Source organism: Meleagris gallopavo, chromosome Z (genome assembly GCF_905368555.1).
Source record: "Meleagris gallopavo chromosome Z, MGAL_WU_HG_1.1, whole genome shotgun sequence".
Taxonomy (NCBI): domain Eukaryota; kingdom Metazoa; phylum Chordata; class Aves; order Galliformes; family Phasianidae; genus Meleagris; species Meleagris gallopavo.
In genome coordinates, this window is record NC_139435.1 from 2,096,661 (window position 1) to 2,111,851 (window position 15,191).

At 43.5% G+C, this 15,191-nt stretch overlaps 1 protein-coding gene across 1 annotated transcript in view; it reads left to right on the forward strand.

Moving 5' to 3' along the window:
* Nucleotides 1–15,191, forward strand: part of LOXHD1 (lipoxygenase homology PLAT domains 1) — a 126,056-nt gene that overhangs the window by 33,635 nt on the left and 77,230 nt on the right. The window contains exons 6-13 of the mRNA XM_085213657.1: nucleotides 868–1,016; nucleotides 3,352–3,475; nucleotides 4,708–4,958; nucleotides 5,877–6,012; nucleotides 8,243–8,403; nucleotides 9,333–9,419; nucleotides 12,292–12,427; nucleotides 14,742–14,896. Coding sequence (XP_085069783.1) covers nucleotides 868–1,016; nucleotides 3,352–3,475; nucleotides 4,708–4,958; nucleotides 5,877–6,012; nucleotides 8,243–8,403; nucleotides 9,333–9,419; nucleotides 12,292–12,427; nucleotides 14,742–14,896 — 1,199 coding nt within the window. The remainder of the gene's footprint in view (nucleotides 1–867; nucleotides 1,017–3,351; nucleotides 3,476–4,707; nucleotides 4,959–5,876; nucleotides 6,013–8,242; nucleotides 8,404–9,332; nucleotides 9,420–12,291; nucleotides 12,428–14,741; nucleotides 14,897–15,191) is intronic.

Here is a 15,191-nt window from a genome sequence, read left to right on the forward strand (position 1 = left end):
CCAGACCAAATTCTGTCTCACACTATGGAGAGGAACATGTGGAAACTCCTGGAGACTCAGCTAACAAACATTTTCTCTCTTCTGTACATCACATATCCTGTCAAAATCAAGAAGTAATGATGTGATGCCTGCCAAGTGTCCTTGAGCAGATTATGAAACCTAGTGGGGAGGGCTCGCTGCTGATTAACTCTCCAGACAGTCACAAGGAGATCCATCTGATCTCACCAGAGACATCTGAAAGTGGGTGTGTAAACCTCAGACAGTTGTCCAGGCACCGTGTAAAACCTGCACAGAAGGGCAACAACTCCCAAAAGTGATTCATCCCCTCCCCAGGTGAGTGGGATCACAGATTCAGCAGGTTGCCTCTGGGCAGACCCAATCCTCACACGATAGCATGGGAGCAGTGCAGGATGCAGTGTTGGTCAGTGCTTTAATTCTTTTCATACAGAGAAGCTCCTATGAGATCTGGAAAAACCAATATCCCATGTCAGGTCCTAATAAGAAAATAAATCCTTCCTGCGTGATGCAGCAAAAAATCTCATGCCCTGAAATATATAAATCTGCAGCTAGTGGCCAAACCTGTTTTAAATCAGATTTTGGTGATTAGGAAAAGAAAATATAACAGCCATCTAGATATATATTTCCAAAAACTCTTGATGCTCTAAGTAACTGTGACATTAAGGTGAAAATCCTGGTCTTTTGTGTGCTCAATACATGATACCTTTTTATTGAAATATAAAGCTCTCTGCCTTTGCCTTGTATCCTGGCTGCAGGGAGCTGGTGCCTGGAGAGCATTTGATTCAGTCAGCTGTGGCATTCCTATATACTCCTTTGGTTAACAGTTTTTATTATTTTTACTCCTTTCAGGGGTGAGGAAACTGGACAACGACAAAGACAACTTTGAAAAGGGAGCAGAGGACAAGTTCACACTTGATGCTCCGAATTTGGGCAGGTTGAGAAAAATTAATATAGGTCACAATAACAAGGGTGGCTCTGCTGGCTGGTTTCTTGCAAAGGTGGGTTACTCCTCTGATCTTTAATGCAAGCCTGCTGTGGGACCAAAATGTCCCACTTCTCACCCTCTCAGCAGTGCCACGAAGGCACCAGAGCCTAAGAAATATATATTGAGTCAGTTCACCCTGGAAATTTGCAGAGACTTATAGTTTGGGCAAATTCAAGTGATTCTTCTTGGCACAGCAACAAATACATGCCTGCCACAAAGATTCCTTTCTTCCTCTCCTCGTTTCCTCTATTTTTTAATATCCTGCTCTAAGACTTGAAGATATGGCAGCTTTTAGTAAAAGAATACACAAGAAGGAGAAATCAATGACTTTCCTCTTATCTCTCTTTTTCCCTCCTTCCCCCCCCCCTCGATGGTGTAGTTTAACATAGCTGGCTGTAATCCACTGAAGATCTGACCTAGATAAAAACCTGGATAACTAGATAACAATTGATGTAACACCAGTGCAAATATTAGCATATGCATTTCCTCCATCATGATACACTGCACTAAAAGTTATTGTGTTGGTTGTCTACCAGAAACACAAAATCTGTGCTCCTTGTGATAGGTGAGTGGGGGGGGGAAGGGGAGGAGGGGAGGAGGAAGTGAGAAAAGAATCCTTCTCACAGCACAGATGTGGTGTGCATGGCTTGCTTGTTGATGCTGGTTAGGTAGATTAACCCCCAAAGCCCATAGCAGGAACTGGTTGCAGCCAACACCTTAGTTCTGCCTCATAGCTGCTGAGATTTTTGTAATTGAGTAAGAAGCAGATTGACCTCATAAATTCAGATGGCAGTCTGGAAGAATGAGCTAAACCATGTCCCAGTTGTTTCCTACTGCTAGTTGATGCTTTTTTTTCTAATACTCTCCAGTATTTGGGTTCTGTGTCATTCACAGCGCTGAATGAACTCGCTAAGCAGCATTGGAAGTTCTTATTTTTTTCTTGTGTTTTCAATGAAGCGTATATTTAGTACTGGTTTTCTAAATACAGGAATAAATACATTAACAGGAACCCAAAAAGGATGAACTGGTAGAGGGTGAGCTGAGCACTGATGCTTCTCTTGAACTTCAAATGTTTTAGCACAGTAGTGCTCTCTCATAATGATAATCCCAGCCCTGGCAGGCACTGATGTCCAACAAGAGGTACAGTGAGAATCTGTTATGCTGCAGGCTGTAGAACAGTGTGGGATGAGTGGCAGGATGGGAAGCTCTGGTTGGATAAATAAGTCGGGAAGGACAGAATCCAGATTCTCCCTTCTTGCTGTGAAGGGGAAAAAAAAAACAACAAGGACTTCCTATCCCTAATAGTGAATTTTCACTTCCAAAGACGTAAGCTGCGCAAGCAAATAGATTTTCACAGAATCACAGAATCACTGAGGTTAGAAAAGGGTTCCAAGATCCCCAAGCCCAACCCACCATGCCCACTGAGCATGTCCCCAAGTGCCACATCTCACGGTACCAGAACACCTGCAGGAATGGGGACTTCCCCACCTCCCTGAGCAGCCTGTGCCACTGCATCACTGCTCTTTCAGAGAGTAAATTTTTTCTAATATCCAATATGATTTTTGGATTTCTTGTTTTCTGGATGAAAATCTTCACTCCTTTTTACTGCGTATTCAAAATACATCAGTAACTCTTATGGCAAACTTCAGGAATGGTGCTAAGAAAAAGGTGCAGCAGGAGGTGTAAGAACCTCCAGGTGGATAACACTGGCTTAATTTAACATTAAAAGTGAAGGTTGTTCCCTGACTTGTTTCAGCAGAATGCCTCCTGAATAGAGCACTGAGCCAAATTCTTCCAAAATAGAAACTATTCCTACCACAGGGTTTCAAGGCTGTCTTTGCAAGTGTTTCCGTCCTGTATGAATGGGATAAGAAAGTATTACTGGGTCACACAAGCTGATCCAATGGTCTTGATTTGTCCTGAAATTCCTTGGTATTATTTCATAACAAGGCTCTAAAACAGAAAGAACGAAGACAGCCTGTTCCCAATGCAGAACAAAGAGCTGCCATTCAGCTGATGGAGAAGAGTAGCCAGCAAAGGGCTCTGGAGGAAAGGAAGACAGGCCAGCCAGCTGGTCCTGCTAGCAGAGACATCTGCTCTCGTAAGCTGCGAGAGATGCAGATTGAGTTCAATGGAGGAAAAAAGAAAAAAGCCTGGTTATCCCTCACTGATTGTCTGAAATCCTGTCAGCGCTAATTAGGGAGTGGAGAGGGAACTGCCTGAGAGTTGAATATATTGAATATCAGGTGAGAGTGTGAGCATTCAGCGTCTGTTCTTCCACCACCTCCTCGTCTAACACCTTCATCTCTTCCACATGTGTTTTGCAACGTGCTGTTTCTTTCTCCCAGGTGATCATTGAAGACATTGGCAATAAATGTGTGTACCAGTTCCCAGTTGGACGCTGGTTTGCTTTAGATGAAGATGATGGCAAAATCCAGAGGGACATTCTTGTTGGGGGTACTGAAGCCACAGGTAAAGTCATGTTGAATCCATGATGGGAAATGCAAAGATACAAAGGTCTAGCTGTTGCTTCCAGTCACATTTGCCCTACAAGAGCAAATGCCAGAACTCCTGCAGTGGGCCAGCTGTTGGTGGCAGACAATTCTGTGCCTGAATTGTCATCCCGTGTCCACTTGCACATATACCTGGTGAATCCATGCAGGACCTACACGCTGATCTGTCATGCGATGCACCTGGATGACGGAATGATAGGCAAGGATGAAAGATTCATCACATGCTTCTGCGAGTGCTTCACCAGCATTCAGAAAGCAGACAGCTATTCCCACAGCCACTGTGGTACCTCACAATGATGCATATTTATTGGCTGGGGAGCCATGCATTCTTTTACAAAACAAGAGTGGTGTTGTGGGTGCAGAATCCCAACTGCAGGACTCAGGCTGGGAAGAGCAGGAGGAGAGGTGAATGTCATCTTCCGACCAAAACCGTGCAATTTGCTTACTAAAAGCTTCTGCCTATCTTGTACCATTTCTAAATGTGCTCTCAGGTGTTCAGTTGAACATATTCCATATGCACTGCAAAAGACATGCAAATACAATCTTTAATGTAAACTTCAAATAGAGGGAAGGTTGTCCTGTAAAGAGTTTTCACTTTTTGATGTTTTCACTTAGTCCAAAGGCCCCGTTGACATTTCTGGGTAATGTAGGAAAAGGAAGGACATAGCTTGAATCCCAGCTGTCTTATATTTGGTTCCTAAAACAGTAAAGCAGATACAGAGGTGTCTCCTTATTCGACAACATGACAAATGTCTATAATATGCTTGTCGAAGAGCTTTCTGAGAAGCAAAGTTTGTATGAGGAAACAGCATCTTTCCACTCTTCAAGCACTCCCTGACATATTGGATATTTGGGATCTTTCAAAATGAAGCAGTTTAATTGTCAATTCATTTCTTTTCTTCACACAATTGTCACCATATGGTGATTAAAAAAACATTTTTTTTTTCCCCACTGGGCTGTATGACAGGGAGTTTGTCAGCAAAAACCTGCTTCTCAGACAGTCTGAAGGTAGCTGTGCGTTTCTTGGGAGTATGTGTGGAATAAAAACAAGTGAAGCGAGTTGAAAGTTGAAAAGACCGGTGGGAAAGCAGTAGAGACCAATGTAAATCCAACAAAAAAATCTCAACTTCGTCTTTTTTTTCCTCTCGTTTTTTTTTTTTTTCTCCCTGACCAAATTCCTAATTCCTCCAGGTATTGTGTACAATGTTGCTGTAGTGACGGGAGATATCAGAGGCGCTGGCACAAACTCCAAGATCCACGTAATCCTGCATGGCTCCAAAGGCTTAAAGAACAGCGGGACGATTTTCCTGGAAGGAGGTGAATTTGAGCGCGCCAGGACGGATCTCTTTAACGTGGAGATAGCGTCTCTTCTCAGTCCTCTCAGCAGGGTCACCATTGGGCATGATAATTGTGGCGTCAGCTCTGGCTGGTATTGTGAGAAGGTGAGACTAAGACAATTTGCAGCTCAGGCTGTTTCCTATTCATAACTTGACCCCAATGATAAAATAGGCTGCCTTTATTTGGATGACAATATCCCCACTTTAGCAAGTCAGTATTATACATAATGCATGGTAGTAGCTGATTGCCTCTAAGGCGCGTGAGATGTATAAATCAATCAACTACTAATTGGGTTGATTGTCTCTTTGCAATCAAAAAAAATATAGAAAGATGATATTTTGCTCAGCACCAAAAGCATCTTCAGAGGTTTGCCCAAGGGGCCAGCCTGAATCGTGGTCTTGGATTGTGCTGAATATTTCAAAGCTCTCATCTATATCCAGACTTCCCTGAAGTTTTCAATGCTGCTTTGGTGGCCAGAAAAAAAGTGGTTGACTACCTCTGTTACTGGGAGGTAGTGGAGAGTTATGGCACGTGGATTGTGTACACTACCAGCAGGAGCTAATGGCAGGGAAAACAGGGAAGCAGCAGCCTGCACAGAAGCTGTGAGGAGGTTTAAGTTTTCCTGGAAAACAAAACTGGCCTAGGATGCATTTGAAAGCTTTTTGTATCTTGTATTTTATTGTAAAAAATCTACCATGGACCAGTGTGGTGGAGGGTCTGCGCTGCAGACTGGACTGCAGCTACACTGCCTGTTAGTGCTCCTATTCCCTTCCCTGGTGCTGTTTTGCCTCTTCTTGGATGATCCACTTTGGTGTAGTTTGGAAAAGAGGGAATAACAAGATGGAAAGGATATGCTGCAAATTGCTGGAATTGTTCATGCTGGTCCACAAAACCTGGCTTTGAGAGCAGGACCAAGAATTTCAGGTCTGTTTTTGCATAAATTGCTTAGGCTGTCAATATCATGGTCTTGTAGTCTACCAGTAATGGAATATTCAGACTCACCTTGCCAGTCTCTTTTCCAGGTGGTGGTTTACTGCCCATTCACTGGTATTGAACAAACCTTCCCATGTGGGAAATGGCTGGATGAAGATGAAGGAGATGGCCTCATAGAGAGGGAGCTCTATGAAATGGTCTCCCTGCGCCAGAGAAGACTCAAAAGTAGGTTCAAGTGCCCCATAGGCTCCTGAGACACCACCTGTCCCCATCTGACGACACCCAGCATGGGATACACTCAGTGCAACACAGATAGGCCCATAGTCGGGTGGATGCTGAACTGAATTGAGCATTATTTTCATAGAATCACAGAGTTACCTGCTTTGAACATTCTGCTTTGGGAAGTTTTAAGAAAAGAAAAGAAATAAAACAGCTTAAAAATATATTTAAAATATTTTGAAGAAGTGCACTCATTTTCCTATAGGAAGGAATTGGACCCATCAACCTTCCTAGAGTTACTGAGCTTCAGGTGCTGCAACCGCCTACTCACCTTTGCAGATAAGCTAGGCTACATTTACACCGGTAAAATAGAGGAAAAAGGTACCTGTTCCAGATGGAAACAAAACCTAAATATACTAAAAAGAGAAACCTGAGGGAAAACAGGAAGAAAACCCAAGCCGGTAATCATGCAGGCAGTCTTGTTCATGCTTCCTGTTAACTTCAACATTTCCACTTTTGGACATTGAAGAAAAAAAACATCTCTCAGTCCTGTCCAGCTGCCAAATGTTTCTCTCATGGCACGCATATTCTGCGTTTTAAGCCTATTCTCTAGAGGGAGGCAAGCACACGTGTTTGTGCAGAGAAGCAGCCCTGGAATAGGCACTGCTCCTTCATCCATACACTGCTCCAGTGCTCAGCCACGAGTTTTGCACCAAAGCTGGGTCACCTGTGTGCAAGAAAAACATTTTAATTAAGATAACAGACGTGATTGAGTCCGTGTGCTTCAGGGTGGGCTCCTGCCTAAACAGCAGTTCATTTAAATAAGCTTTATCTAAATGTTTGTCAGTGTTACAACCACATCACGCCTGCCACTCGGTCCATTTAACTGAGGCATCTGCAACCTTTAACCCTCTATTATCAGCTCTGATTGTTATTGACAGACTAATTCCCCTGCTGCTGCAGTGCAGGAGATAGACAGAGAGCATTAGCCCTGAGAAATCCGTGACCTTTAGCTGCCAGATTACAGGAGTGTAAGACTTGGAGTCAGACAAGACCCGTACTGTCATCTCGCCTCTCTCCCCGTGTGTGCAGGACTGTCCCTTTCTGTGAGCTGATCGATGCTGGGTTCATCCTTGCGTTGGGTATCCATGGTGAAGTCAGTCCCGGAGCAACATCTGCACATTGCTCCCCAGCAGGCGGAAGCTCTATCAGCATTTAATCCTGGTGCGAGCCCCCTTCCCCATCCCTGCATACACTGCCTCTGCATCCCCTCAGCAAGAGGTCAAGAGGGCCAAACCCAGCAGACAGAGAAGTCCCTGCTGTCTCCGCTGCCCCTTGTTTCTTCCCCAGGAGACCAGGCTGCTCTATCATGTGGTACTCACTGACTTGCCTCTGCCTTGTTTCTGCTCAGATAAAGCTGGCTGGTGATTTTCACAGGAGGCTCTTTGTGAATGTTATTCAAGCGGGGGTGAGACTTTTTTAGAAAGAAAGTTTGATCTTCCCCCTCCTTTTTTTGGGGGGTGGCAGTCACCTCCTTTTTTACAACCAAATGCTGAGTAGATCAGTAAAAATTTAATTTGTATGCACGTCATCATACTTTTATATTCCATTCCGGGCTCTGAAGGTCAACCTGTGCTCATGTGGTCTGAGGCATACCAAAAAGGTTAGCAATTCTTTCATTAGGATTTTTTTAATAATTCAGCTGATGTCTGAGTTGGGAAGGAAATTTGTTCCTTCTTCTGTAGATGCAGCAAGGCCTGCAGATGTGAAGCATTACCAATATAGAGTGCAGATGAGGGGCTCTTAAGAAAATAATGTCACCTTGTCATATGCATCACCATCCTCTGACATGGAGAGGAATGTGAAGTTGTTAAGGATAACGGCCTTGCAGTTGTAAGTGCTGGAGAAGTATACAAAAATACACAGGTAGAGCATGTCCTTCATCTACCCTATTAGAAGTGTATGATATAGAAGATGGCTCAGCTGCAAATTGGTCATTTATGTGTTTTCCCATTTTTTTTGAAGTTGAAAAATAGAATTATAATTCCAGGAAATCTCATTCCCAGATGCTATGTAGGAGCTGATTTTCCTTCATTCCATCCAGCTATCTCTACAAGCGAGGGAAAAGAAAGAATTGTGTTTCTAAATAGAATGCCTTTAAAATTGCATTTTTAGCTAAAATAATTGATTCTTTTGTGATTCCATTTGTGGTTGGTTTCTTGGTGTTTTTTTTTAGAAAATCCTTGGTCTCTGTGGATCTGGACGAGTGACATTAAGAACGCAGGGACCGATGCCACCATCTTTTTCCAGATTTATGGAGACAAAGGAAAGTCAGATGAGATGAAGTTGGACAACAATTCAGACAACTTTGAAGCTGGACAAACCGACAAATTCATGGTATGAATCACGGGCCTGTGATAAATCTGGCCAAGTAAGGTTTTCCATGGTATTGACTTCAGTCTTGTGCAGAAAATCAGCAGCATGCAGTCCATACCTCTATGGTTTTTCTGAAATGGAGGTGAATTCATTCAGTTTGCTGGTGATGAAGACCATTTCCTCAGTGATGAATGTGGCCTGTCTTCTCCAAACAGGACTTTAGTTGTTGTTCCAGAATGCTCAGGTGGTGATGACTTCAAGTCACAGTGTGATAAAGTGAAGCAAATAGTTGTTACCTGCAGTCCCAGTTACTTTGCACTATTCTGTCCATTTAGATTGTGCCATTTAAATGGACATCAGCTTTTTACAGGAGTATCAATAGTGCTATTTGGTTATCTTGACTTCAGCTTCCTTGACATGACCCTCCATGAGCCCAAGTTTAGGGCTGACCTTAAAGCATACATTGAGTTTAGAGGCTGGGAGTAGCTGCCTTTTTTTCTTATCTCCTCTTTTCCCCTTCTAAGAACAGATGTGTTTCCAAAGGTTAAGTGGGGTGTAGTCAGAGAAAAATTTAGAAAACAAGGATTTCAATTCATGACTTAGCCAAAGCATCAGCAGCCATAACTGCCTACCAGAGGAAGAAGTCTGAAAAAGAGTTGATGCTCAAAGCAGGCTTTAGCCCTATTGGAAGGTTTCAAAGAGCTTTCATGATCAAGACTGTCTGAATTCAATCTGCATGTTGTCTTCTCCAGAAAAGAGTCCACAAGCTATTTTTGTGCAGTGGGTTTTATTACTTTGAAATAGCATTAGTATTTTAGTTTAGTTTTTGACTCCTCTCTGATTTGGCTCTTAAGAGATGCTCAGCGGTGTCTTCTATGTGGGTGCTTTGTTGACTTACAGAAATGGATAATACTCATTTTATTGTTTTGTTTTGTTTTTATGCTCTGTAGATTGAGCTCCCTGATCTGGGCACATTTTATAAGCTTCGGATATGGCATGAGAAAAGAAATCCTTTTGCTGGCTGGCACCTGGATAAGGTGAGAGGACAGTAAGGAAAGGCACAGCTGAAAAGCCAAATTGGTCAATTGTGTGCTATCAGTGCTGGACCACTGTGTTACTCAGCTGATCACTGAGTTTAATGAATTTCAGTTCTTTACAAGGGTAGATAATGGCAGGACATGGGGAAATGATATAAAGTTGAAGGAGGGAAGATTGAGGTTGGATGTCAGGGGGAAGTTCTTTTCAGAGAGAGTGGTGAGGTGCTGGAACAGCTGCCCAGAGAGGCTGTGGATGCCCCGTCCATCCCTGGAGGTGTTCAAGGCCAGGTTGGATGGGGCCCTGGGCAGCCTGGGCTGGCCTTAAATGTGGAGGTTGGTGGTCCTGCGTGTGGCAGGGGGGTTGGAGATTCATGATCACTGAGGTCCTTTTCAACCCCAGCCATTCTGTGATTCTGTGATTCTGTGTGCAGTGCACAAAGGTGCCTCCAATTACAGACTGTGTTGGCTGAGGGGTGAAGGTGGAAATCCTGCACGAAATTGAATTGAAGGAGAGTGCACTGTACCCTGAGAAAGAGTATGCATGGAGAGATGGATTCATTGCATATTTTTGGAGGAAATTCCTTGTCCCTCCCGTCCCACTCAGTAGTTCAGTCCAACTTTGATCTGTTTGACCTTCCATCAAATTTCCTTTGCTCCATCAGCAGTGATTACTGTGCCATCAGCCCTCATATAAGTCTGCAAGGGCAGCAAATTCATCTCCAAGCTTCACCACTACTCCTTCTCTAGCACTTGGAAGACTTTTTTCTGCACTTAAGAAAATAAACACTTTGCTTTGCAGCCGTAAATATCTGTGATGATAAATCACAATTTACCACTTAGGGATTTTTCTTCCGTGGGTCTAATGTGCTTTGACAGATTCTACTCTCTTGCATAGCCAGGGAGCCTGTGGAAGCATATACAGCCAACCAAAGCAACGGTGTTGAGAGCATCAAGTACTGCTGTGTCTCCCATATGGTGGGAGAAGATGTCTGAGTGGGGTCTTTATCAAAGGGAAAGTACTGATTATACTTTGGGCCAGTACCATTTAGTGATGAGCAAGAGTGCTCAGACCTTCCATGGATCTACATTTCTGTGAGTGTTTTTTCTGCACAGAATTAGTGTTTGGGGAGCCAAAAAGGATCTAGTAGCTTGTTTAAGACTCATTTTGGGCCAAGCTGTCTGAGCAAACATGGTGATGATGCCAAAGTCAGCCTCCTGTGGACAGCAAGTCTGACACTTTCAGCACTGAGCTGGCTGCACATAAATCCCACTGCTCTTGCATCTATTTTTACACCATGGAACTTCAGCTGAACACTGAACAATGCTTTTTTCCAGTCCTCACACATTTCGTGCTGAGATTACTTCACCTTTGTGCAGCCATTCACTTTCTACAACAAGAAAAAACATACTGATGAGATCAAAAGTCCACCTAGCTCCTATGTCATGTAAATGCATGATTACAGAAAGTAAGAACAAGCATTTATGCTACTTCCCCCTAGTATTCCCCATCTTTTGGCTATTCCCAGTGGAATGCTTCCTTCCTGAGCAGATCTACTAAATGCAAAGAGTTTAACAGATTTCTCTTCCATTTATTTGTTCAGACATTTCTTTCTCCCTTTGAACACTCAAGCTTTCAACAACCACAACAGATTTCAGCAAGAGCTTCACAAATTCATTACGTCCTTCTGCTTGCCTTCAACTGCCCTACCAGCATCATCTGATGACTGCTATTTCTTGTAGCAAAGAGAAATAACAGTGGATCCCTCTGCCTTTTCTATTCTACCTGTGATTTTAGAGACCTTTATCATTTCCTCTCTTTACCTGCTCCTCAATCTTTAAGCAGATTCCTACCTTATTTGCTCATTATTCATTTGGAAGCTACTCCTGATCTTTGTCAATCTCTGTTCCTGTTTCCTGGGTGCTTCCTAGTTGTGCAGTCTACTGGTTTTGGGTTGAGGGGATCAGAAATGCAAGCGCTGTCCAAGGGTTGCTCTGTGTTATACCATTTGTACAATGGTATAACAGTATTTTCCCCTTTTTTGTTTGCTTTTTTTCCCCCCTAATAATTCCTAATATTTGAATTGGGTGTGTTGGTTTTTTTGTTGATGTTGTTGTTTGTTTTTCCTCTTTTCTGTCGTGTTTTGCTCTGATTTGGTTTGTTTTTATTCTCAACTCAATACTAAGTTGGTATTTCCAGTCTGTGACTCGACCTCATTACTGAAGCTTAGAGCCAAGGTCCTGGATTTGTCAGTGCTACAGAAACAGGATCATAATGCTGCAAAGAAGCCAGAAAAAAAAAAAAAAAAAAAAAAAAAAAAGTATTTTACAAAGCACTTATTTATTATTTTTGCCCTCTAGTTTGGATAGGGTGAATGTTAGAACCCAGTCTGGCAGTGGCAAATGGCCATCCCAGCCTACTCAAATACTAGAAGATTCCTCTCTAAAAATTAATTCCTCCTGATGATGAACAACACGCATTAAAGGATTTAAAAGGACATGCATTATCCAGCACACCCTGCCTGCTTTGCACCCCGCTGTCCCCAGCTGAAGGCACACATTACCTGTGTTTGCACTGGTCACGATGTGGCGTATGACGAGCAATTACTCCAACCCACAGTACCCATAAAATCATCACAAGATGGCAGAGCAACTGGGGAAAAGACCAACAAAAGGGTGACAAAAGGCAGCGACAGCCTGCACTCGTTTTGGAGGGCACACACTGTAAGGCACGGCTCTGGAAGATGGTTTTCTCATTAATGCCTGTTATTTCTTTTCTGCGACCTGCTCCTGCTTCTCAGACACAAACCTGCCGGGAGCCGGTTGCTTTCTGTCTCTAAGCTCTGAACTCATGCGGTGTTTTGGTTTAATGAAGGTAACTCTGCTGAAAACACTGACAAAAGACAAATACTCATTCAACTGTGGTCGCTGGCTAGATATAAATGAGGATGACAACGAGATTGTGCGGGAGCTCCCTGCAGAGGGGTCTCTGGTGACTGAAGTCATGCCAGGTGAGAGCCATGGGTTCAGTGTTTGGGGCCTGAATAGAAAGAAACCCTCTTTGTCTGAACGATGCACGAGCAGAGCAGTGCCATTCAATTAGCTCCTCTTTCTGGCACTTTCTCTCTGCAGTCTTTTCTGTGTACATCATTAGCTGCATGAGGCATCAGAAATCCCAGGCTCTGGCTCTGAGCAGATTTCTCTCTGCTGGGAGGTGGGGGAGCTCTGCCCATCACACTGCTATTTCCAGAGCTATGTCTTTTTCCAACTTGTATTTTTTCCAGTCACTCTTAAAACATGAAAAGCCAGGTTTGAAGGGAAGCTCATATAAATCACGTTTAGTTGGAAAGCAATCTAAAATTTAACAATCCTTTTTGTACGTTAAAGTCTTCTTTAGCTATATTTATCTATCTACCTACTTATCTATTTATGTATTTACTCAGCTATATGTATTAATGTATAGATAGTTGCACAGAAGAGTTGTGCAAGAGCGTAGGCACCTTTAAGTGAACACAAGAAAACAGAAATTCTTACTGGGCTAATTATGCTCCAACTAAAGTTTTAATTAAGGAAAGTCTCAGAACTTTGGTGTTGTTCTCCTGAAGTTGTCGCTTCTGTTTGACCTTAGGTCACAAGGATTAAATGTACTTGAAAGAAGAGTTTTGGAAAGCAGAATGGCTCAATGTGGCCAGTGGGTTTTCTTTTATTTCCACTAACTCACCCAGTGGGTGTCCACACTCCATAGACCACGATTCCCCTCTTTTCTGAAATTTCTGATTAACTCAGTGATCTGCATGCAGCTGAGCTGCTCCTTAGAAGAGGAAGAGTAATTGTAATTGCAGATGTTATTAAAATGTAAATAAACTTGTTTTTGAAATGTATTTTTAATCAGCATGTGGAGAGGGCTGCTTGAGCTCAAATGCAGGCACTTCCCCATAAGGGGCAATTGTGCCGAGCAGAGCCAAAATGCAGCTCTTGTGCATTGGAAGGAAGGGAAGGAGCACTGCTCCTAGTTGGATGAAACCACAAAAACCCTCCCAAGTCATGGGTAATTCAGTGCTGCCTCCTTCCTGCTGGGAGAAGGAGCTCACTGCTCAGCAGGACCCTTGCTAAAGGATAGGCCTTTAGGGGAAGAAGGGTGTTTGAGTGTACAGAGGTCAGATATGAGGTGATCTGCATGAACCTGTCTGCCTTGGAGAAGGGGTAATACTTCCATCTGCCATTAGGCACTCATTTGGGAAGGCACTCAAGAACTGACATAGGCTGCCCGGAGAGGTGGTGGTGCTCCATCCCTGCAGATAGCCAAGGTCAGGCTGGATGAGCTCTAAGCACTGATGGAGCTGTGGGTGTCCCTGTGCATTGCAGGGGGCTTGGAGCAGATGACCTTTAAAGGTCCCTTACAACTCGTATGATTCCATGAAGAATCTCTGCACCTCTCCTAAACTCAGTGGTGCTGGTAAGGATGTGTTTTTACTGCCCTAGCTGTTCAGGTTTAATCCATTAACATTAACAAAGTGCTGCTTGCATGCACAGTTGCACAGGGAAGATGTGAGAATAATCTAGGGCTGCTGTCTGTCTCCTTTCCATGAATGTATATGGACTGAATTGTCATGCTGAAATTCTATCTGGAAATGCTTTCTTGTATGGCGTGGGAGGCCTTAGTTGTGGCCTCAACCTGGAAACATGGTTTAGTGGGCAAGGTGGTGATGAATTGCTGGTTGGAAGTGATGATCTCAGTAGTCTTTTCAAACCTTTACGATTCTGTGATTCTAAAGAAAAGTCTCAGAGGTGACAAGGAGACAAGGCACGGCCCAGCCTGTCATACTACAAGAGGCCTAAGGAGATGGAGCCAGCTGGGCTTATCCATCGCTATGCAGTCAACATAAATCACCCATTCCTTATGTGCCAGACCATTTGGTTCTTTTTAACTCTTTCCTTCTGCCATGCTCTTGCATATCAAAACAAAGGTTTTTCCCCAGAGAGGCTGTTAAGTGGTCCCTAGGCATGTCAGGAGAACCATGGCCAGATTCCAATGTAGCCACACATCCCAGGCTGTGAGGTTTACCAAAGGAGAGTGTAACTACATATATTACTTCAGGAGGGTTTTATGGGTTCTCTTAATATTTCAGGCCTTCCTTTTTTTTTTTTTTTTCCTTCTTTTCTTAGTGATAACTAGTGGAAGTGCAAGAGCCAATGCACATGCAGAAACTACCAGCTGAAAGAGCGAACTCTTAAAATCAATCGCGACTTTTTGAAAAACACAGTAAATTTAAATGGCAATTAATGGCGTTGTTGAAATTACTCTACTACTTTATGCCTCCACAGTGATAAAATACCGAGTGACAGTTTGCACGGGGATGGTAAGTGGCAGCGGCACGGATGCCAACGTCTTTGTCTGCCTCATCGGCGACCAGGGGGACACGGGAGACCGCGTCCTCTACAAATGCATAAACAACGTCAATAAGTTTGAAAAAGGCAACGTAAGTTCCAACAGCATCTCCTTAAGATGGGCTGGAAAGTGCGGATTAAAATGTGTGATGGTCGGTAGGTGTTTTCTGGGGGCTTTGCAAACTTGGCTGATTTCTCTGCTGTTTTGTCTAAGAGCAGTAGGGGGAAAGAAATCATAGACTGGAACTGGTTGCATTTGGAGGTCAGGGGCAGTGTACCCTTTCATGGCAATGCTATTTTCATGCATAAATGTCCTAGTTTGCTTCTGAGCTCGGAGTTGTGTCTTCAGACTGGGGAAGCTTTCTGGAAATACTTCCATCCTCCAGG